General features: G+C 33.3%; 1 protein-coding gene across 7 annotated transcripts in view; it reads left to right on the plus strand.

Annotated features, from left to right (window-relative positions):
* The window catches only part of CNTN1 (contactin 1), a gene marked incomplete at its 5' end in the record, with an annotated part of 348,115 nt that overhangs the window by 278,720 nt on the left and 46,435 nt on the right, over positions 1–22,960 (plus strand). For all 7 annotated transcript variants that reach the window (XM_079139318.1, XM_079139323.1, XM_079139320.1 and 4 more), the window contains 4 exons: positions 2,320–2,478; positions 11,482–11,631; positions 19,879–19,949; positions 21,377–21,611. In XM_079139318.1, the coding sequence (XP_078995444.1) occupies positions 2,320–2,478; positions 11,482–11,631; positions 19,879–19,949; positions 21,377–21,611 (615 nt within the window). The remainder of the gene's footprint in view (positions 1–2,319; positions 2,479–11,481; positions 11,632–19,878; positions 19,950–21,376; positions 21,612–22,960) is intronic.

Here is a 22,960-nt window from a genome sequence, read left to right on the forward strand (position 1 = left end):
AGTTGAAACATTACCAAGTAATATTGCCACACAAGGGTGTAAGAATACTAACCAACCTGACCTTCTGTATTTGTCCTCTAAATTCCACCTCCTTGTGATAACACTGTCATTTCAGGGCAGGTGTAAGAATGCAGATTGTATTGTAGATGGTCATTATGGTTATGGACCTATCTGGAGATCAATTATGATAAATTATTTTGTATAGCTACCAAATATTTATGAAAAACTCACTACAGGTCAAACATATATGACAAATGCCATGTTTTACTTAAGAATGCTGCTCTTCAGTGAATGGAAAACTGAAAAAGATATTATGCACGCAATATTCCAACAAATACACTGAAATATGCAGCTCTAATCTTGATCTTTGTGAAATATTAGTCATTTGAAACTCCAAGAATTCAGCGAATAACAGCAAGGAAATGATTTATAGTTTTGTGGTTAAAGAACCTATGGCAATTTTGCCTCAAATTCCCTTTAACATTTTCTAAATACCTTACCTTTAAACTCAGAAAAAGTATTTGAATGCATGCATTACAGAAATTTATCTTTCTTTTAAAATTTTTCCTTTATATTTCCTCCCTAATTTTTAATTTTAATACTTTGAAATATTCTTCTTAGTTATTAACTTGGAATGATGCTTTCTGTGAAGTACTGAACTTCTTGGTTCTTATCAATAATGTATACTGTATTTTAGTGTGATTTTTCACATAAAAATGCAATATGTTCTCTCAATATCACATGTGCTTTGTTATTTATGTGTCTGTTTTCAATTATTTAACGTTAAAAAGTGTAAGTACAATATTACAAATGACAGTTATTCAAGTTAATTTACCTTTATTATATTCAAATGTGATATATTTCCAAATAATAAAATTTACTACCATCCATAGGGTGTGTCTTGTGTTACTTTATATTAGAATGATGTGTTCATTGACCTACAAATACTTTTCTTCCTTGGGACAACCATAAAGAGATTGGTGAAGGTTTGAGTTTTGCCCACATTTCTGCAAAGATCAAACCCATATGGAAAGAAAAAGCAATCTAGGCTAAGCGACTCATCTGATGTAAAACTATGTTACTTTCAGCTAAAAGATAAATATAAATATCTTCTTTAGTACTACATTCATTATTTTAAATTGAAGGTGTTACTTAACCTAAGTATTGATTGTTATATTCAGCATTCCTAATTCAGTTGGACATGAACTCCTTTGTAGTGCAAAGAAAAAATACAGTGATGGTCTTTCTGAAATATCTGTACTAGGAACTATTAACCAAAAGGCTTCTTTAGCAATGTAAGCAAGATATACAATTTTATCATTTTAAATGCTTCCCCCCCTCATTTTTAAAAAGAAGAAATCATGATGCAAAATATAAGTACCTTATATGTGATTATCATGGCATCTATTACTTTCTATTATAGCTATTTGCTTGCTGATCCATTTCACCCTCTTTAAGACAAAGAACTGTTCGAAGCCCAAAAGTTTGTCTCATGTATCTTTTCATCTCTGCTACTTAGCACAGTGCTCAGTTCAAAGAATAAATAAATAGCATTGTTGCTCAATTATGAAGCATCTGTGAAAATCTATTTTTAACTTTGTTTTATGTTCTGCAATAACAAGTCCTAAGACTTTTCCACATATAATGTGATGTTTTCTGAATATTCATGGTGTATCTATGAGTTGATGATTGTTTTCTATGTCTTAGATAAGTACAGATATTTATTTTATTATTAGTTATTTTTATTATTCTAACATGAAATTTTATTATGCCAAATAGTATACAAAATTATTTGCAGAAATTTCCCCTCCAAGTAATAGATCACCTATATTATCATTGGGAGTAATGTGAGAGCATTTAGGGTAGAGTTATAAGAAAGTGTTTGTTCCATTTGGAGGAGAGAGAAAGAAATGTTTGACCAAGTGTTTTCATACCTGGGTTGACTTATAATGCTGTATCTAATTCATGCTTTCAGCAAAATTTCATTATATTTTACTGTCCTTTAATCTGTATTGGTCCTCTTAATGCCAATAGCATTTTATAAATTGAAGACTATCATATATATCCTGAATAATAATGCTGTGTTTTAATGATACTATTTATCTTCTTCCTTAAAATGTGACATGAAATCATTAGGTGAACACCACAAATGATATCTCATGATTCTTCCTTATATATAGTCTATATTTAAAAGAAGTGCAGCAACACTTGATTGTCTTATATACTTGTTCAGGTTAATTTGGAAGAGTATTTTTGTATTCTAATGTGTGTTCAACCCACTAATTGGAATTCATCGATTCATTGCTCATTTCATTCCAGGTCCCCCAGGCCCTCCAGGTGGTCTGAGAATAGAGGACATTAGAGCCACCTCTGTGGCCCTCACTTGGAGCCGTGGCTCAGACAATCATAGTCCCATCTCCAAATACACTATCCAGACCAGGACCATTCTTTCAGATGACTGGAAAGATGCTAAGACTGGTGAGTTGTATTTGTCTGATTAATTTGTACATGTTTCAGTGTGACTTTTTCAAAAAATCCTGCAGGTTTTAGAATTTCATAATGTATGTTAAAATTCTTTCTTAAACATCATTGTTTTAGCATACTAGTTCTTTAAGCATGTCTTAATCTGTAATGGAAAAGCAAACAGAGACCTCTTGGTTTTCTTCTTTGAATTACAGTGAGGCCAAGATTCACTGGGAAAAAAAAAATCATTACAAAGTCTTTGTTTTGGCAAATGTCATTTATGACTCATTTTATTCTATTATTTAGGAACTTTAGTTCTTCATTTTTTAAAAAAGCTGCATTGTAATTCTTCATTTTTTAAAAAAGCTGCATTGGTCATAAATATTATATTAAGCATTCAAAGCTTACTTCCTGTAGTCATTTACTTCCCAGGAATGATTGTGCCTGATTTGATTTCCTCAAAAAAAGATTTTAAGGTTTTGTATCTTTCAAACTTTTTCTTTTCTTATATTTAGATTTTCTAAAAGTCAATAAGGGAAAGTTTATTATGTGGACACTTTTACTTACCTGTAACTATTACCATTGCCATTTATCATTACTAATTGACTAATTGAGAATATCACATATCAGTTTATTTTCTTTGGTAACATTGAAGAAGATAGGAGTTTTTTAATAAAATAATATGGAAGGATAGTAGAAATGTCTACTCATTTGTCACTACAGAAAAAAGAAATAAGACATAAGTAGAAAATAAGATGTTTCTTTCTTTTAAAAACTGAAAAATAATCCTATGCTTCACACATACTCTCAATTTAGCTTTATCCTGACATAGTTTTGCTCACTAAGGTGTTTTAACTTAAATTTATTTCATATTGTACATATTGTTTTCTCTCAAGGGAAATTAGTCAAATATAAGCTTAAATCTGTTTCAAGGATTTAGAATATATCTTAGTAACAAGTAATTCTCCACATAGATGTATAAAGTTCCTATGAATTAGAAACAGGTGAAATATTTCCATTACACTGTGCTCATTATAAGAAATTATTTATGTATACAGTTGAACAAGTCAATCTAGAAAACATTTTTAAAAACCTTTTAAATCTTTGACAAATTTAAATCATGAGCATTTCCTATTTTTCTGAAGAGAATAACAACACAATGATTAAATTATAAATAATATTAGAAATCAAGTAATGAACACTAATTATAGGTACTAAGAGCGAAGTGAAATAAATCAATACATGGTTAATATTTGCCTTGGTTTTAGATTAGGAATACTCAATTTGGTCATTTTTATTAATTTTCTATGTATGCTTTCTGTGTAGCTCAATCAAAAGGAAAGCAAAGTTATTACTAAAAAAAGAATCCACCCGAAATTAATTTCCATAAGGATGAAAACTTTGTTTTATTCACTCTTCTACTCCCAGGACCTATTTCAGCCCCATACTGCTCATTCATTAGGTACTTACTGAGCTTCTACTGTGTTCCAGAGCCTGATTTAGATGCTGGAAATACAGCTGAGCAACATAGAGAAAAAATAAAAGTCCAAAAACACCGTTGCCATCAAGGACCTTACATTCTTGTAGGAGAAATGCTAATAAATAATTAAAATACATAGCAAGTCATGTGGTGATTTGTGCTAAAGAGAAACAACAGTGAGGAAGCACAGGAAGTTGGGAGCTGTATTTTAAATAGAGTGCTTCTGATACCAATGTAGCCACTCCTTCCTCTCACCATTCCTGTTTGCATCACATATGTTTCCTATTTTCCCTTTTAATTTATTTGTATCTTTGGCTGTTAAGTATGTTTCTTGTTGATGGTGTATAGTTAGAGTTTATTTTCATCCAGTCTGATAATCTCTACCTTTTGACTGAATTCTTTAATCCATTAAACATTTAATGTTGTGCTTGGAATTCTGCTTGGAATTACAGCTGCCATTGTATTTTTGCTTTCAAAATGTTTCTTTTTTTTTGTTCTTCTTAGTCCCTCCTTACTCTCTTCTTTTGGATTATGCACATTTTCTAGTATAACATTTTAATTTTCTTAATGATATTCACTGTATGTGTGTGTGTGTGTGTGTGTGTGTGTGTGTGTGTGTGTACATTTAATCAATTCTGTAGGGCTTACCAGATATCTGAACTTCTTAGAATAGACTTCAAATATTTACTAACTTACTCAGAGAGATATGCAAATATTTCTCCTAGATGTCTCTATTTCATGTTCTCCCTTTTTTGTACTATCATACTATCATAATTATATAAGTATATAGATAGATAGATGATGGATAACTTTTTGTTTTAAATATAACTTTCTATAATTTTGTAGCTTAAGCAAATTAAGAGAAGAAAGACAAGCAAGTATATCTGTATTTATGGAGTTGTTTTATTAACTTTTTCATAATTTTTGGTTTTCTTCAGTTGTTCTTATAGATTTGAGTTACCATCTTGTGTCATTTTCTTACTACTTTGCTCCACCTGTCCCCTTTGTACAGTTACTGTCAAATATATTGCACTTCAATATATTATAGGTCCCCAATTTTATACAATGCACATGTAATCTATACACATGTATTACAGACACATATGTATTAATATTTATACAATTGTATCAATATCTATGGAAAAGTGATTTCAGAACCCTTCATGGATGAAAAAAAAAATCCTTGTATCTTGAGTCTTCTATATCAAATGGTGTAATATTTGCATGTAACTTATGCACATCATCCCAAACATTAAATCATCTCTAGATGACTTGCAATATCTAATACAATATAGATACTATGCAAATAGTTATTATACTTATTATTTAGGAAATAATAAAAAAAGATCTGTATTTATTCACTACAGATGCAACTGATTTTGTTCTAGTACTTTTGATTGATAGTTGGATGAATCTAGATGTAGAAACTATAGATATGGAGGTCAACTGTATATATAGTTTTCTGCTGTTTATTTTAAATCACTTGAGAGAAGAAAAAGACAATAGGTGTATCTTTTATACTTACATAATTACCTTTGCCAGAGCTTCTTATTTCTTTCATGCTGCTTCATATTTCCCTCTAAGAAACACTGCTTTCAGCCTGAAGAACTTCCTTCAGTATTTCTTCTGAGACAAATCTGCGAGAAACATTCTCCAAAGTTTTATTTACCTGGCAGTGACTTTATTTCACCTTTAGTTTTAAAATGTTTATTGCATATAATATTATTGGTTGAGTTTTTATTTTTTTCCTTTAAATGTTCAGACTATAACATCTTAGATTTTTTTATCAGGCTGAGAAAGCACTTTTCTATTCTCATTTTTCTGAAAGGTGTTTCAAATCCCTTTATATTTGTGAATATATTTATTGCTGAGTTTTCCATTCCTTTCAGTAAAACTGGATTTCCTTTGGCATGAGTTCCATAAATACAGAACTTCTTATAACACTTGTTTCAGGTTATTAGAGTCAAAGACCTTCAGGGTTTTTTTTTTTTTTTTTTTTTTCCCATTAGAAAATATCTTTTGTTTCATATTGAAGTTCTGTTTTTTATTGGATATAAATTCTGAGTAGTTTTCTTTTTTTAATTCATTTTTTTGTAAACAAATGGGATACATCTTTTTTCTCTGTTTGTACATGAAGTAGAGGCATACCATTTGTGTATTCATAATTTACCTAGGGTAATAGTGTTTGATTTATTCTGTTATTTTTTTCTCCCTCCCCACCTCTCTTATCCCTCTATAGAGTCCCTCCTTCCTCCATTCTTGCCCCCTTCCCACCCCCTATATGTGTCATCATCCACTTATCAGTGAGACCATTCCTCCTTTGGTTTCTTGAGATTGGCTTATCTCACTTAGCATGATATTCTCCAACTGTATTCATTTGCCTGCAAATGCCATAATTTTATTATTCTTTTTTTCTGTTATTTTTTCCTTCCCCCCCCCACCCCTCCTACCCCTCTTTTCCCTCTATACTGTCCCTCCTTCATCTATTCTTGCCCCCCCACCTCCTGTTATGTGTCATCATCCGCTTATCAGCGAGATCATTCGTCCTTTGGTTTTTTGAGATTGGCTTATCTCACTTAGCATGATATTCTCCAATTTCATCCATTTGCCTGCAAATGCCATAATTTTATTATTCTTTATATCTGAGTAATATTCCATTGTATATATATATATATAGACCACAGTTTCTTTATCCATTCATCAATTGAAGGATATCTAGATTGGTTCCACAATCTGGCTATTGTGAATTGAGCAGCTATGAACATTGATGTGGCTGTATCTCTGTAGTATGCTGATTTTAAGTCCTTTGGGTATAGGCCGAGGAGTGGGATAGCTGGGTCAAATGGGGGGTCCATTCCAAGTTTTCTAAGAAATCTCCACACTCCTTTCCAGAGTGGCTGCACTAATTTGCAACCCCACCAGCAATGTGTGAGTGTACCTTTTTCCCCACATCCTCTCCAACACCTATTGTTGCTTGTATTCTTGATAATTGCCATTCTAATTGGGGTGAGATGGAATCTTAGGGTAGTTTTGATTTGCATTTCTCTTATTACTAGAGATGTTGAACATTTTTTTTCATATGTGTGTAGATTGCTTGTAGATCTTCTTCTGTGAAGTGTCTGTTCATATCCTTAGCCCATTTGTTGATTGGGTATTCTTCCTATAGAGTTTTTTGAGTTCTTTATATATTCTGGAAATTAGTGCTCTATCTGAAGTGTGAGTGGCAAAGATTTTCTCCCACTCTGTAGGCTCTCTCTTCGCATTGCTGATAGTTTCCTTTGCTGAGAGAAAGCTTTTTAGTTTGAATCCGTCCCAGTTACTGATTCTTGCTTTTATTTCTTGTGCTATGGGAGTCCTGTTAAGGAAGTCTGATCCTAGACCAACAAGGTGAAGTTATCAACTCTTACCATGAGTCCAAAGATTAAATTTAAATTTAGAATAATTAGATGAGGAAAAGTGAAGAGGAAAGAGTAGATTTTTTAAAACAATCTACTATAAATACTGCTCTCAATTTTTTTAAGAGTGGACAGTTTGTTATCATTCCCAAGATATTCAGGTCATACTCAAAATACTGTGTTAGAGTTCATGCTGCTGCCTTTAGAGAATGAAATAGTATATATTTTGAAGCTTGAGCATGTGTGTGCTTGTGTGAGTGCCTGTGCATGTATGCATGTGTAAGGGGGGTGTTGAACAGAATGTAGTAAGGCCGAGAAAGCATGAGAAGTAGTTAAAAGAACTGTTCTCCAAAGTGGAGAAGAAAATGAATTTATTAGTAAAGTTGAAGACTGAATTGAGTGCTATGCACTTTCTACAGTTAACATCTTTACAAAAACATCTTTCTCTGGACTTTAGATTATTTTGTCAAAGTAGACATTTATAAATTAAATTATTGAGTGTAAACCACATTAGTGTATGGGCTACATGAAAAGCAGAACCAGTTAGTGTTCCCACAACAAGTAGGAGTGTCTCTTCTGCTGTGTTTACTTAATACTTACTGACTGTTATATTTTATGTCTTTGCCAAATTGATAGATTTAAAAAAAAAAAAAAACTCAAGGCTTATTCAAGCTTATTGTAGGATGTTTGTTTCCTTCCTTTCTCCCTTGCCTTCCTTCTTTCCCTCCCTCCCTCTTTCTTCTGTTTCTTTCTTTGCCTTCACATTTGGTAGTTCTCATTTCAAATGTGAGTTTCTCATTTTTATGTTCCTTAGAGCAGGTTCCATGAATCACACCTGCTGGGATGCCAGAGCACAGCTTGCTTTCCTTTTGATGTAGGAACTGTGCCACACCTGTGGCTCCTTCCTGAGTCTTGCCAGGTGATCAATTTATCCATGGGTCTAAGGTCTATAACACAAAACTGAGTGATTGTGTGAGGGCCAGGGAAAAGCCTTTAAACGTTATATTCCAGTCTTAAATACAGCTCTGCTGTTTTAGTCAGAACCTGTGAGTGGGAAGTTCTTTCCAGGTAGTTTCAAATATTTGAGTTTTAGATTGAGATGGAGGATCCTAAAAATTCCAGTTGAGCCCTTAAAGAAATATCAGGACTCACTCAGGCAACTTCCCAAAGCCTAGAATACCTTGGATTATATTGGCTGGAGTTATTATTGAAGCAATTTGGTTTTAGTCCTAAAGTGACTCTAGTTATTTCTGAGGTGGTTTGAACCTGCAGTCAGTGTGGTCTGATGGTCAAAAACCACAAGCATGGTTTCCAGGCAACACCTAAGAGTTATTGGCCTTAGAGGGCTTGCTTTTCTTTTCCTCAAAAAGCTGTCAGTCTTTATTCTGAGTCTTCTGGCCTCAAGATCTTTGTAAATAGGTCTATGGGTTAGTAATCATGGCTGGTTGCTAAAATCAAAGTACGTAAAAGAATCTCGCCTAAGTACTAAAGTAAGAAGTATAGTTTCCTCCTTTACTGTGTTTTTTTTTTTTTTTTGCTTAAAATTCACACTCAGAACTAAAACCAAGATTTAGAAACCTATTCAATTAATGCACATGCCATTTTAGTTTTCTTTTTTCTAAAACGAGCACTTTTTAAGTCATTACCAATTCTAGTAGAGAATATTGTTAATTTATACATGTCAAACTCCTTCCTTAATCTTTCAAGAGGCATTTTCTGAAGGACCCTCTTCTTGATACACACTTTCTATTTCCCCTTTGAGAAGGTTGTTGGCATCTCTTGGCTTCCCATTGTGTCCACCTTCTCAATGTAGTAACTCCAAGGTTACATACTTACTTTTCTTCCTTTCTTCCTCTCAGATATTAAAATCAAAGGCCCTTGTCCTCAGCTGAAATCCAAATCCTACTGCAAAATGACTCCAGTTGACTCTTTCTACTTTATCTCCCACCATTCCTTGAAATATTCTCTGTGGTCAAGTATGAATTTCTTGTCTTTGGACTATGTTCCTGAGTTTTCCTGTGATTTGGGGTATTTTCATAGTGGACTCTCATGTTGCCTGAAATCAGTCTAGTGGTTGCAGTGTACTGTGCATCCAGTTGGTTCTTCCTGTTCTCATCCAGCAGATACCTGCTCCTGCCTGTTGACTACTCAGCTCCTTGGAAAAGCCCCAGGGTAACCTTGGCCATCATGAGAACACCACATCCTTGCCAAGATGGGCCAGTTAGAATGCTTCCAACATTTCCACTCTCCAGGCATTTAAACAGTGCCAAGGTTTTGCTGTATAGGCAGGAGGGGATTGGGTCAGTCTTTCATAATATTTTCAAGTCTTTTATAATAATTTGTTCTCAAGCCCCTAAACTCACAAAATCACAAACTGACAAATAGTTCCATCAGGTTTTTCCTTTAAGCCTCTGATTAAATTCCTAGGGATGGGATAATAAATTTCTACAAACTCTTTAACATAAAACAACAGAAATTTATTCTTGACAATTCTGGAGGCCAGCTGTCCAAGATCAAAGTGTTGACGGGGCAACACCCTCTCCAAAGGCTCCAGAGAGCACGCCATTCCCTGCTTCTTCAGTTTCTGATGGCTCCAAGTGTTCTTTGCCATATGACTGCATCACTTCAATACTTATGGTCACACTGCCTCCATCTCTTTATGAGTCTGTCCTCTGTGTCTCTTATCAGGACACTTGTCATTGGATGGGGGCCCATGTGGATAACCCAGGATGATCTTTTCCAATAACCTTAACTTAATTACAGCCTTAACTTAAACTGAATAGGTTTGCCAGGACCCTCTTTCCAGTAAGGTAACATGCATAGGTTCAGGTAATTTAGATTTAGACATGAACTTTTATGTGTGAGGGGGGCATGATTTAAGCCACTACAGCTTCACAGTGTCTTTTTCCACAGAGGGCTCAGGGCCACTGAAAGGCATTGAGAGAGGATGAAGGACTGCCCAACCCAGGGTCATAACAACCCATTCTATATTCCCTTTACTCTATTAAGAGCCCTTTGCAATCCAGAATTTCACTTTTTCTCTTCTGATTACCTAAAAGGAAAATTTCCTAAGTATATCAAATAAAACAAAAAGATTCTGATTACATGCAAGGGAACGGTGGAATAGATAGAAAATAAAGAGGCAGAACAGAAACACAGAAGGGAAAGCCAAATTTTTAATTAGAAAGTCAAAAATGTATGTTGTCTATAGACAAATCCATAACAAAATAAGAGAATAAATAGCAAAACTTGCAGCAGGGTGAGAATTGAAGCAGTCTGAGCTATAGAAGAATTTTTCTAAAAGTAGAAACTGAACACCAGGATGCTTGGAATTTATTATGGTAATGGGTACAGCCTCTTAAGAAGCTGCATATTCATGGTGTGCATTGCAGGATAAAAATTCCCTAAATATTAACATAATGAGTCATAGATAAGCCCAAAGGAACAAATTTTCCAAATAGGTAGTGTATGGGCATTTGCATGCACATGTATGTGTAAGTTAATTATGAAAATCATGTAGAAATATTTGTAGAGAGTTTAAAGTAAAATATAGACCTGTCTTGGTTATATACTTTATCATATGTCAATTAAATAAGCAAGCTAAGGTCATATCCTACCCATAATTTATAATTGCCTGTTAGTGTCTAGTAACGTGAATTCTGAGTACTTTACTAGTATAACATTTATTATCACTGCCCCAAATGATCTAAGTACACATATATAAAACCAACCAAAATAAGGTTATAAACATCATCCATTTTTCCCTATTAATAAATCTTTTGCTATGTGTAGACTATACCTGTGGCAGTGCATAAACTTTTTGTGTCAGTTTCACCCTTGCCTCTGGAAATCTTTCTAGGTTTCACCTCCAGAATACTGCTTCTTGTTCCTCAGGCTGTAGTCCCTGGACCAGCAGTACCAGCCTGACCTGGGAGCCCCTCAGAAGTACAGAGTTTCAGTCCCTCACCTCAGACTTCTTAAGTTGCATGTTTCTTCCTAGTTGATTATTTATAATAACCTCTCCTTCTTCCTTGAACTTCACATTCTAGTTATTATTTTTATTTTCATTGCATATAATATAGGAGTGATAGAAATAACAACTTAGTTAACTAATAATCTCTATTTAATATTTATTTCATTTAGATCCCCCAATTATTGAAGGGAATATGGAGGCGGCAAGAGCAGTGGACCTAATCCCATGGATGGAATATGAATTTCGAGTGGTAGCTACTAACACGTTGGGTATAGGAGAGCCCAGCTTACCATCGAACAGGATTAAAACGGACGGCGCAGGTATGTGCAAGAAACTAAATTCTGAAAGATTTATAAATGCAGTATCAGTCTAAGAAATAGAGGAAAGTATGTGGAAATAAATAATACTCTAAGGTAAGTGATTCATCCAAAAAGTGTATATGTGTGTATGTGTTTCACACATGTATGTATTCTATATCAAGACAGCTAAAGCCCAAAAAAGGTAGTATGAAGTTTTGAATATTTTTGCATAATTAATGTAGGGAAAGAAGTAAATGGAAACCACTGCACAGTCTACCAGAGACTATCTAAATGAAGTTGGTATTTAGAAGATGGACTGTAATGTACATTCTGAATCTTAACCAGACTGAGTCTGGATTAAACAGGTTCCAGAATTTGATTTAGAAGGTTAGTGATTTATGTACCTTGGAGGCATTTCTAACTGAACATACTCATGGATGAGGGGTGTGGCAGAGAGCAGAGGGACAGGGGGGCATGGAGAGAATTTGCTGAGGACTTCTCAGATCAGTGCCACTTAGGGAATTAGAGCTCCCCAAGACATAGCCAGGACATGTTCTTTTAACATTAGGTATCACTCAAATACTCTCTTTTATCATTGCTCAACTTTGGCTGTTCTTCAAATTCAAATTGGCATTTTTATGCTAATTACCAACTCCATTTAAATAGCTTTTACTGAAAGATGCACTCTACTCCTTTCCCCTTTCCCCCTGAATTTCTAAGCAAAATGTTGTTCTGATTCTAATGATAGCTCTTCTTTTATCATTCCTGTCTATCAAAAGATATTTTTTTTTTTTGTAAGCTCTCTGGGTTCCTTTATTTTGACTACACATTGACAAATTTCTGTGCTTTGGGGAAAAGATTTTAAGCAGATAACAGACTGTCATTAAATTCTGCTGTGCTCTCTTAATACCATCTATCCACGTTTCTGGCTACCTCAATTACATAGTGTAACTTCTAAACAGAATTACTAGTTCTAATGTCTTTAGTTTTTAAAGCAAACTAAGTCACAGAGATGGCCATCAATAAACGGTCTCTCAAAGTTTCCTATAATTTTATCTAATTTATCAGATAAAAATGACTGATTCTTAAATGAAGAAAATAGCATTAAGATATCTGGTCTGTGTGGAGTATTTTCATCTATATTTCGCTTAAACCTCATGATAATATTTCCAAGTAGGAGTATTGTCCCTATGATCATTAATAAGCAGGAGACTCAGGAACATTAGGTAGTTTGCCTAAGTTAATACACCTACTTGCAAAATTCAGAATTCAAATTCAGATCTGTCTGATACCATTGCTATGTTGAGCTTTTCTCATAAAAACAACATCTCAAGCAAGGCCCTAAAAATTCATCTGTTTCTATGAACCATATTAGTATTGTGTTGGAAGCTTGAATTTATTTAATCCTTAACTAAGAAGTTAGAGATGTCTTATATATTATTTTTATTTGTTTGTTTTAGTATATTCACCTATGAAACAAAGTGTTTCCCTCTTCCTCATAGAAATCCCATTAGAATATGGAGGTCATTTAAGTCAGAGCTGTAGGAAGCACAGATGTACAAAGGAAGCACTGCTGTGTTTGTTTTTATTATTATTATCCCCTAGAGCCACCTATGTTTGCAATGGAGGCTACTGTATGTCAGACTGAACACAGTTGCTCTTTCTTGAAAAACAGGAAGAAAAGGAAAATGGGGCATGACTGGACTGGTGCTTTTGACCACATAATTTTACACCGAGAGATGGTGCACTTGATTTGATTTAGCAAGCGTTTGCATTTTCAAAATAAAGTTGGAGAAAAAATACAGAATAATTAAGTTGGCCTAAGCAAATATTTTAGTTACAACACTGTAACATATCTACCTCAAATACAAACCTTTTTAAACAAAAATCTCATTGAATTTGATTAATTTTCTGCAATCTCTTGATTGATGTAATAGGAACCAAGTCTTATCTGGACACTATTTCTTAAGTAAAAATGACTCACAGACAGGAGGACACTTTCATTTGGCACTGATAATAGATGTAGACCTCCCTCCTTTTACAAATTTCATTACAAATAATGCCTTTAGTATTTTTCCCAGAGAAGGTTTTGCTACATGGGTGCTTCATCTGGCCACAATTGCTGTATGATTTGTCTTAGATTTATTTTTTTTAATTCCCAAGTAGGAGTGATGATATTAAATGTCTTTAAGAGCAACAATAAAAATACCAATGTCTCATATTCAATTTAATTCTTTCATATCTGAGTTTATGAATATGGTTTGAATATAATATAATACCTAGAAGTACCTTGCTTATTAACATGTAACTCTGAAGAATTTTCTTCGATGTCTTTTTCTTAAATGTTGGTAAACAAAATCTTTCAAAGTAATATCGAACCCAAAATTGTGGCAACCAACTACTTTTTGGCATTACCTCTTACCTTATTTTTACTCAAATGGTATTTTGTTGAGAAATTATCTTCATCTCTGGTGTGCTTAGAAAATAAATTCTTTTAAATGACTTCATAGCCAAAACAGCAAACACAATTACAAAATGATAAAGGTCTTATTCTCAGTACAAGGTAAAGCCCTGTAGTGATATGGAGTGATTCATTTACTTCAAGTGTGAAAAACTAAATCCTATAACCTCTAACACATTTATCAATCAGGAAATGCTTTAGGATCTTTGATTAATCAACTTTTATGGCACCACAATTCACACATGGGCTGTAGGTTATCACACATAGTGCTTCACTCTCTGCTTATATTGCTTCACTTAATTCTCATGATAACTTTACAGAATTATAGTTATTCCTAGTTTGACATGAGGAAGTTAAGATTGTACACAGCTAATGGGAGGCAGAGTCAGGATTTCAACCCAGATCTTTCTAATTCTAAAGATTTTGCTCCTAAACCTCTACCTGAAACAGTGTACAATATTGAAGTTCCAACCCATCAATCCTCTGATGGGATCCGAGCATCATCATTTGGAAGCTCTGTGATATTGGACACATTACTTAATCTCTTGGAGCCTCACATTTCTCATCTCTATATGGAAATCATTTGTCTTATGGGATTATTTTTATGATTAAAAAACATAAGGATAAGCACTGTGGTACATAATATTGCTCAACAAATAATATTTATTGTGCTATTAATGTTCATTTTAAAGTTTAGTATGCTTATAAAAATATGGTTTCTTGTCTACTTTGTAATTGATCACCTCACTTGACAATATATTTCCATTTTTATAAGCATAATAGATCGTATTATTTCATATAATTGTTAATCATATTAAAAGTCATTTTATATATTTGCAAAATAAAATTCAACAGAATTTCTCTTTTTGTTTTTCTTTTCATTTACTTTATTAATAATGAATATAAGTAAAATTGGACATTTGCAATTTTCATTCTTACAAGAAAGTAAAAATACTTTCTAAATGAGGAATGTTTGTCTTGTCATGTGCCATTATAAGGACTCTAAGAGATACCAGCATATGTTATGTGGGATAAAGGCTAGTTTCCATTTGGTAGAAAGGTTGATCTGTGCCTCATTATGCTGATTAAAGAGAGGTGACATTATCCAATGCTGCACATGCCCTGATCTGTCCAATTACTTAAAGTCAAGATCTCAGAGCACAGTTGAGTGTATTCTTTGGATTCAGACAACTGTATTATAAAATGGATGCTCCCAAATGAAGAATTAGAAGGTATGTTTGTAATTCATTTGAGCCCATTTAATTTTGACTGTAAGAAAGAGATAACAAAAACATCCTTTGAAATAATGAGTCATTGTAAGATATATTCCCAGAGCTATTAGCTCTGCAGGTGCAGTTGGTGAATTGATAGCCTCAAATGGTACATTCAGGTTTATTTTGACAGTTTTGTGTTTATTTGCCAGTTCAAGCCATTTTGAGGGGGAAAAAAGGAAAAATAACAAAATCAGAGTCAACACTTTCATATTATGTATAAAGTCTTAATTTTATGTCCAAAGAAGCTAGAATGTTCTTTCTTTTAGCTTTCTCCATTTCTTTTACTTCTTTTCTTTCTATTTTTTTTTTTTTCCTTTTATGTTCATTAAAGGAGAGGAATGCCACTAAAAACATGTTTTGTAGTTGGTAAGAAACTACTATGTGAAAGTTAGTTGTTGTCATTAATAATTAAATAGGTAAATCCTTTTAAAAGAAGCAAAGTACAGATTGATTTTTAAGCCATCAGAAGACCTGAATTAAACTTGGCAGCTTCTATACTTGTGAGTAGAGTAACGTGGACAAGTTAATTAGCTTGTTTGTAATTCATGAATGGGGATAATGCTACTTCTTCATATACTTCAGATTGCTTATCTGAGAGTCCAATTAGGTGAGGTAAGTAAAAATAATTCCTAAATTCTAGATGAGCCTGTTGTTAAGCAGGGATCATTTATTCATTCAGCACTTTTATAAATTTTGGATATTTAAGACATTGAACTAAAACTAGAAGTGTGCCCTTAATCTCTACCATCATAAAGAGCATCTTTAGGACTTGAAGTAGATTGTATTTATATTGTTATCTTTAGTGCTTAACACAGCATGTTGCCCATAGTTGCTCAAAATTATTTGTAGAAGAAAAAGGGAGAAACAAGGAGGATAAAGTGACATACTATCAGACGTTAATAGAAGACGGTGAAAAGAGAAGGCATGATCAAAGCAACAGTGAGATTTACATATGATTTAGAAGGATCTATTACCAAATATATTTTGTTTTCTTTGATAACAAACTTAACATCTGTATTGGATGATTTGGATTTCCATGCACAGAGAAAGGTAAACTAGAAAGTATTAAGTCCTTTATTTAGTTTAAATAAATAATCCATTACTGGTTTGGGTTCTTCTTATGAATTTTACTATGCCCATGATTTTTTCAACTTATAGCATTCTTTTCTGTCTACCCAAATACTATCTGCAACTGACTTTTCTTATAGGATCATTTCATTGAGCAATTAATAAACTTACTCTACTCTCTTGTTAAAATTTCCTCTTTGAAAACAAAGCCTACAATAACAAACATACTTACAATCTCTGCCTGATAAGATGCTGAAACATTAATATTTTTGTAAACTATCTTAGACTCTATTCCTTTTGTATCTATAATGGAAGAACACCAATTTAACATAGAAATGCATTGGAACTGCTAGCAATCTGTTCCACCATCAAAGATCTCATGAGTTACAAAGAACTACTTTTATTTGAATTTCCAAATATTTTACAGTTCATTTTAATTTATTAGTAACTCTTCAAAACTATATATTTAAGGGCTTAAGGGTATACATGTAAAGATAGAATAAAAGTAGGTATTAGATTTTAATCTCTTTGATTTCCTAGACTAGAATATTACTTATAGAACCATTTAAAATCTCTCACTAAAATATTTTGTTTTAAATCATTTTGAAATTTTTCTGCAAGTTAAAAAGAGAAGTTACACTCATGTTTAACTTTTTGTCTATAAAAATGACTATTCATGTCAAGGAAATAATTAATAACAAATAAGTAGTTAACATATTCTGAGTCAAGGTCCAATCTTTATATACTCTATTTTGAAAATTTAGGATTTGTTACGAGTCAGTTTCAACATTGTTAAATCAAACATCAAAGCCCCAAGAGGTACTTACATGCAAATTGTTTAAGCATTCAAATATAAAAGGAAAATTGGCAGTATTAGCTTCTTTTCATAGGAAAGAATAATCATGGCATTGACTTGATTTTCTTTTTTAAGTTTTCTAGACTCGTGACTATAATACAGAGGCACTCTTATAAAAACCTCAAGGGAATCACAGTTAGACTGAAATGATGGCAAAAGATCATGTTCAAACATTTCACTATTTTTACCTTTCTTATTAAAATTATAAATATTGCTTATTCATGATTAATATTTTAGCATTTTTCCTAAATATTAGCTTAAATTCATTTTAATGATTTATCGTTTAAAGAATGTCCAGTTTGTTCTCTGTTCAGTGGCTAGAGCCTGGAGTTAAACAGACTCCCTTGTGCGCAGGGTGATCTACTTGCCTAAAACAAATCACTGTGTGTGACCAGGTCCTCCTGTGTTCCCAGGGCCAAGTAAAAATAGAACATGTAACTACTCTGTCTCAGATTCAAGTTAGATGTGTAGGCTATGTTCCAACTCCATCTGTGAAAAATACCCCTAATCTGCTAAGGTTCCAAGTGAATAGTCAAGACAACATGGGGGAAATTATGTCAATAATTAATCCAAGTGAGAAATCAAAACACTTGGTTAAGATACAACTAACTTGACTTCTGTGCTTTCTTTCATTGTCTTGTTTTCAGCAACATGAGCCCAATAGGCAATATTTGAGAAACAAATCAATCTTGAATTATTTGCTTGAAGCATGTTAAGAAGCACTTAAACATAAAGTGGCAATATAAACATACCCATTTTTTTTCATTCCGTTCTTAAGGTTAAAAATGATTATAATGAAACGCATTACAGTGAAATGTCCTAGCTAATATACTTGTCCCAAGAAAGGAAATATTTGATTCAACAAATTACAGTATAGTACATTATTTTAGAACTATTTTTACAATTATTTGGCTATGACCACTAACCCTGTACTTAAACAAAAAATGATTTACTTATTGATTATTAGACAATAACTTTTTATTTTTCTATAGCATATGAGATTTTAACTTTAGAATATAAGTTATGGGTTTAGAAGACTTTCCAGAGTTATTTTAATATCTCTTCAGCCTTCAATATGTATTTTAACTAAAGAGCTACAAATAATTTCTCTTTTAACAACACTGTGCACTGAATTTCACCTTCTAACACTCAATGTGATAACAGTTTAGTAGTAAACTGAAATCACTCAGATTTTATTCTACTTTTTTCATGTATAAAGGAAATCATCATTTAGTTTCATAAATATAAAGGAAAGCTTGCATTTTGTTTCTGTGCAATAAATGTACATATTTCATCAAAGAACTTACATGGCTAACATGTAAAGTTTTGAGGCTTGTCTTTTGGAATCACAAATCACAAGTACAGATTTGTTAGAATCTGTACTTCAGTGAACGTCACCTTGCTATGAGGACTCTCAGGAAGGTATGACTGTGTCCCCTTGGGAAGGGAATTGGGAAGAAATGACATTTCATTCTCTTGGAAGGGTTAACAGATGGGGGAATAATATCTCCCATTCAGCCAACACATTTGCATGGGGAATGTACATAGCCTATGGAAACACAGACCTCATCCCTGGCAACCAGTAGCTGGGGCATACTCAGAACACACAAAGCTTCATTCATCTGCACGTCTCCAGTTAGAGGCTGTCTACACATCCAACAAGATACAATGCCTACCCTGAAGGGGTTTCAAGGAGAGAGAAGAACAAAAAGGAACCCACTGGACTTGGCAGTTAAAAGCAATTTTGTAATTTTTGAAATGGTGATTTTTAGGAATATGAAGAAGTGGAAACAGATTGTGGGTTGTTAAAAAGTGATTATGTAATGAACACAAAAGACAGTCATATATCCGTTCTTTCACATACTTCAGTGACAGGAAAGGGTGTAGTGGCTTGGGATTAAGAGGAAAGCAGCATTACAGGGAAGTCCTTCAGAGCAGAGAGACTGCACAGTGTGAAAACTCTCCAGCAGAGACAGAGACCAAAGGATGATGTAAGAGGATCCGGAGCAGAAGGGTTGGAGTCACTGATGGGGCAAGCTTCCAAAAGAGACTTAGGAATTGGAAGTGAGAGTGTAAGAGACAATCTTAGATTTATTACATTTCTCTTATTTCCAGATATTTGGGGAAACATTATCCAATGTTAATATAAACTCGTGGTGTCTTAACATTTATTTTGTAGAATGAAGCGTAAAAATGACAAAACAGTGAGTTGTTAGAAATTTGTAGGGCTTCAAGTGAGAGCTCTAAAATATTTTCCAACAGAGTATATCTAGTCTTTCAAAATCATGTTAAATGGAAGGACACACACACACACACACACACACACACACAAGATGGTTGAGGCCAATTTGCTTCATTCTCCTTTGCTGAGGGAAACCGGCACATTTCCTGTGGCACTGAATCAATTTTTATCTTGGCAGTAAAACAGATTATTACAGCTACTGAGAGCCATTGTTATTATAATTGAGTAGATCATGCAGGAAGCTTGTTTTTCCTAGCAAAAGAAAAAATTCATGGTTTCTGTGGTAAATAGAACGCTACCATCAGAAAAAAAATTACATAACCTCTATTTTTATTGTTTCACATATTTGTTTGTTTGTTTGTTTCAGCACCAAATGTGGCTCCTTCTGATGTGGGAGGTGGGGGTGGCAGCAACAGAGAACTGACTATAACATGGGCAGTAAGTATTGATGAGTTCAACGTATTATAGGGTACTTTACACTGAATTGCAAACGCATTTTGTTTCCTGAAGTAAATTCAAAATAAAACTGAACGCTCAATCTGCAAACAAGAATGATTACTTTATTATTTTTTTCCTTGCATGCATGTCAAATTTCATCAGGTTTGCAAAAGCTAAGGTGGGCAGATCCTACACAAACAAGGATCCCAAACCCAGAGAGGCAGTTGCCTATAAGATTAAATATTCAACTATCTGATTCCAGGATATTTTGAATTCATTGTGGTCTGGTAACCCAATTGTAATTTATAACATTTTCTCTTGGCATTCTGAACTCCAAAGAGTCAACTTGGAAACTATTTCAAAACCCATTTTTAAATTGGAGATTGTTCTTCATTCAGGTTTACTTTGATTCCTAGTATAATCCATCATGATAGATCAGTCTAAGAAGTCATCCAAGGGACTGTTACTAAGGGATCTAAATAGTTTATTACATTTTCTTAAGCAAAGAAGAGTTCTATATCAAACTATAGTACTTGTGGGTTTTTGAAGTGGGAGAGATGTTGGGAGGGTGTGGGGAAGATTGTGAAAACACAGACTTACATGAAGTAGACATCTGGCATTTAATACTTTATATAAATTCATTTATGCAGTTCATATTTTTAATGTTTAACCTCGGTAGATAGTTAAGGAACACAATTTAGGTTCCAAAGGATTTTTGAGGACTATAAGAAAAAGACAGATTTTTAACTTTGCATGAATCAAATTGATTTATTCAGTAAGTGCATATTCAGGAGAACTTGACTTTACTCAGTGCTCTGTAGTCATCTCTTATGTTTGCCACCTAAATTAGATTTTTAAGCAAGATTTTTAAAAAGTACTTTACCTTTTGCTTTTCTGAATCTCTGATTATTTATTTCTAAGTTTTACTGTCAATGTAATTGCCCAAAATGGAAATATTAAAATTGAGACATCTTACTGTTGTCCATATCACATGATTTTTGTAAACCCTGTTGGTATCTGCTTCACAATAAAATGAGCTGTCAAAAAATTTTGAATTAGAAATTCTCCTAAAATTCAAAACTGAGTTTCCAAGGATAGGGCCTAAGAATCAGTATTGTTGAAAGCTCAAGAAAGTTTGGGAGGAATCACATGGCATCTAGAAGAACATCTCAGACAGAAGAAATTGAAAATGGGAAGGCCCAAGGCAGGAGCTCATGGAGTGTTTAAGAAATAGCAAGGATGCCGCTTGGCAAATGAGATCATCACATATGTGAGCATGATTTTATTCTGGCATTTTCCACTAGAACTAACTTATGAGCAAATACATTTTGGGGAAAAGCATGTTTCCAGGTGAATATTTATTCTCATAGGATTTTTCTCCCTGCTATTATCACTAAAACCTATTTAATATTTTAACTTCTATGTAGCCTTTATCAAGAGAATACCACTATGGTAACAATTTTGGTTACATAGTGGCATTTAAACCTTTTGATGGAGAAGAATGGAAAAAAGTTACAGTTACTAATCCAGACACTGGCCGATATGTTCATAAAGATGAAACCATGAGTCCTTCCACTGCATTTCAAGTGAAAGTGAAAGCCTTCAACAACAAAGGAGATGGACCCTACAGCCTCATAGCTGTCATTAATTCAGCACAAGACGGTAGGTCAGACCTCACCAATGTGATGAGGGAGATGGAATCTAAATCTTTGACATTCAGTTTGCTTTCTGTCCCATCTTACTTATTAAGAACTTTCTGTAGTCCTACATATTTAGCAAATGAGTATCATTTTGAGCCAAAGTAAAATCTCAGTCTCTCCATGTAAATGACAAGAGTGTTACTCATGCTTTTTTTCATCCTTTAGATCATGTTCAATATAGTTAACTAGACTCCCGTTCCTTGCCTCTTAATTATAATTTGGTTGTCAAAATTCTCCAACACTTTATTGGAACTTATGTTTATGCATTTATAAAGTCTACTGCATAACATTCTAGAACATATGTATTGTAAAACATATGTATTATAAAATTGCTCAAAATTATAATACAAAATTTCTGTGATTGCAGCATTCAAGTAAGTTTTTTTAAATTAGAGTGCTGAAATTTTATTAAAGGGAATCTAAACATAATTATATAAAAGAGGAATCAGAAAATCAGTTGTTTTTTTTTTTTTTTTTTTCTTTTAAAGGTAATGTTTTGTCCTGTAGGCTATTTAGGGGAAAAATACTGATACTGGCTCTCTATTTTTCTAGAAACTAACTAAATTAAGCATCCTCATAAAGGACTTTATGTATCTAGACCAAATGACATACAACTTTAAACATAATTGTCTTGTTTCCTATGATTTCCTATTTAAGCTGCTAAGATTTTTAAATTTATACTCCTGTTACAAAGAGATAAAATGTCCACATTATGTCTTCTTACTCATGTGCACTGTGTAAATAATTAATGACTGGGGAAGCAAATAGAGATTTCATTGCCTTCTGATCTAAACATTTACCCTTAGCCAAGTTTCCCTTGGAACACATGCAAAAAATCAGGATGGAAGAGTATGAAAACTAGAACTGTGTGAGGTACTCTTCTATTCTCTTTGAGGAAAAAAGCTCCAACTAATTCGTCATCCAATTTACATTATTTTCACTTCATATTAACACAGGTGTCCCTTAGAATTCAACTGAATTTCTCCCATATAGTCCTCAGGCATAGACTCATTAGCATTCATATTTGTTCAAAAATGTAATATGAATTCAAATAATCTCATGATCTATATACTCCAATTATGTCATTTTATTGTACATGTACCTTATAACATCATGTTGTATATTTTAAATATATATAAGATGCATTCAAGAATGCACATATGAAAGGCAGCCATAGGAGTCATTTAGCTCAGCTAAATAACTTAAAAGAATAAAAAGCAGAAATAATTTGTTTATAATCAAACCTTGCAAAAGTCCCGATGACAAATCTTATATTCTCTATTCCTGTACTTATTCAGCAGAAACGTGATA

Source organism: Sciurus vulgaris, assembly GCF_902686455.1.
Source record: "Sciurus vulgaris genome assembly, chromosome: 5".
NCBI lineage: Eukaryota > Metazoa > Chordata > Mammalia > Rodentia > Sciuridae > Sciurus > Sciurus vulgaris.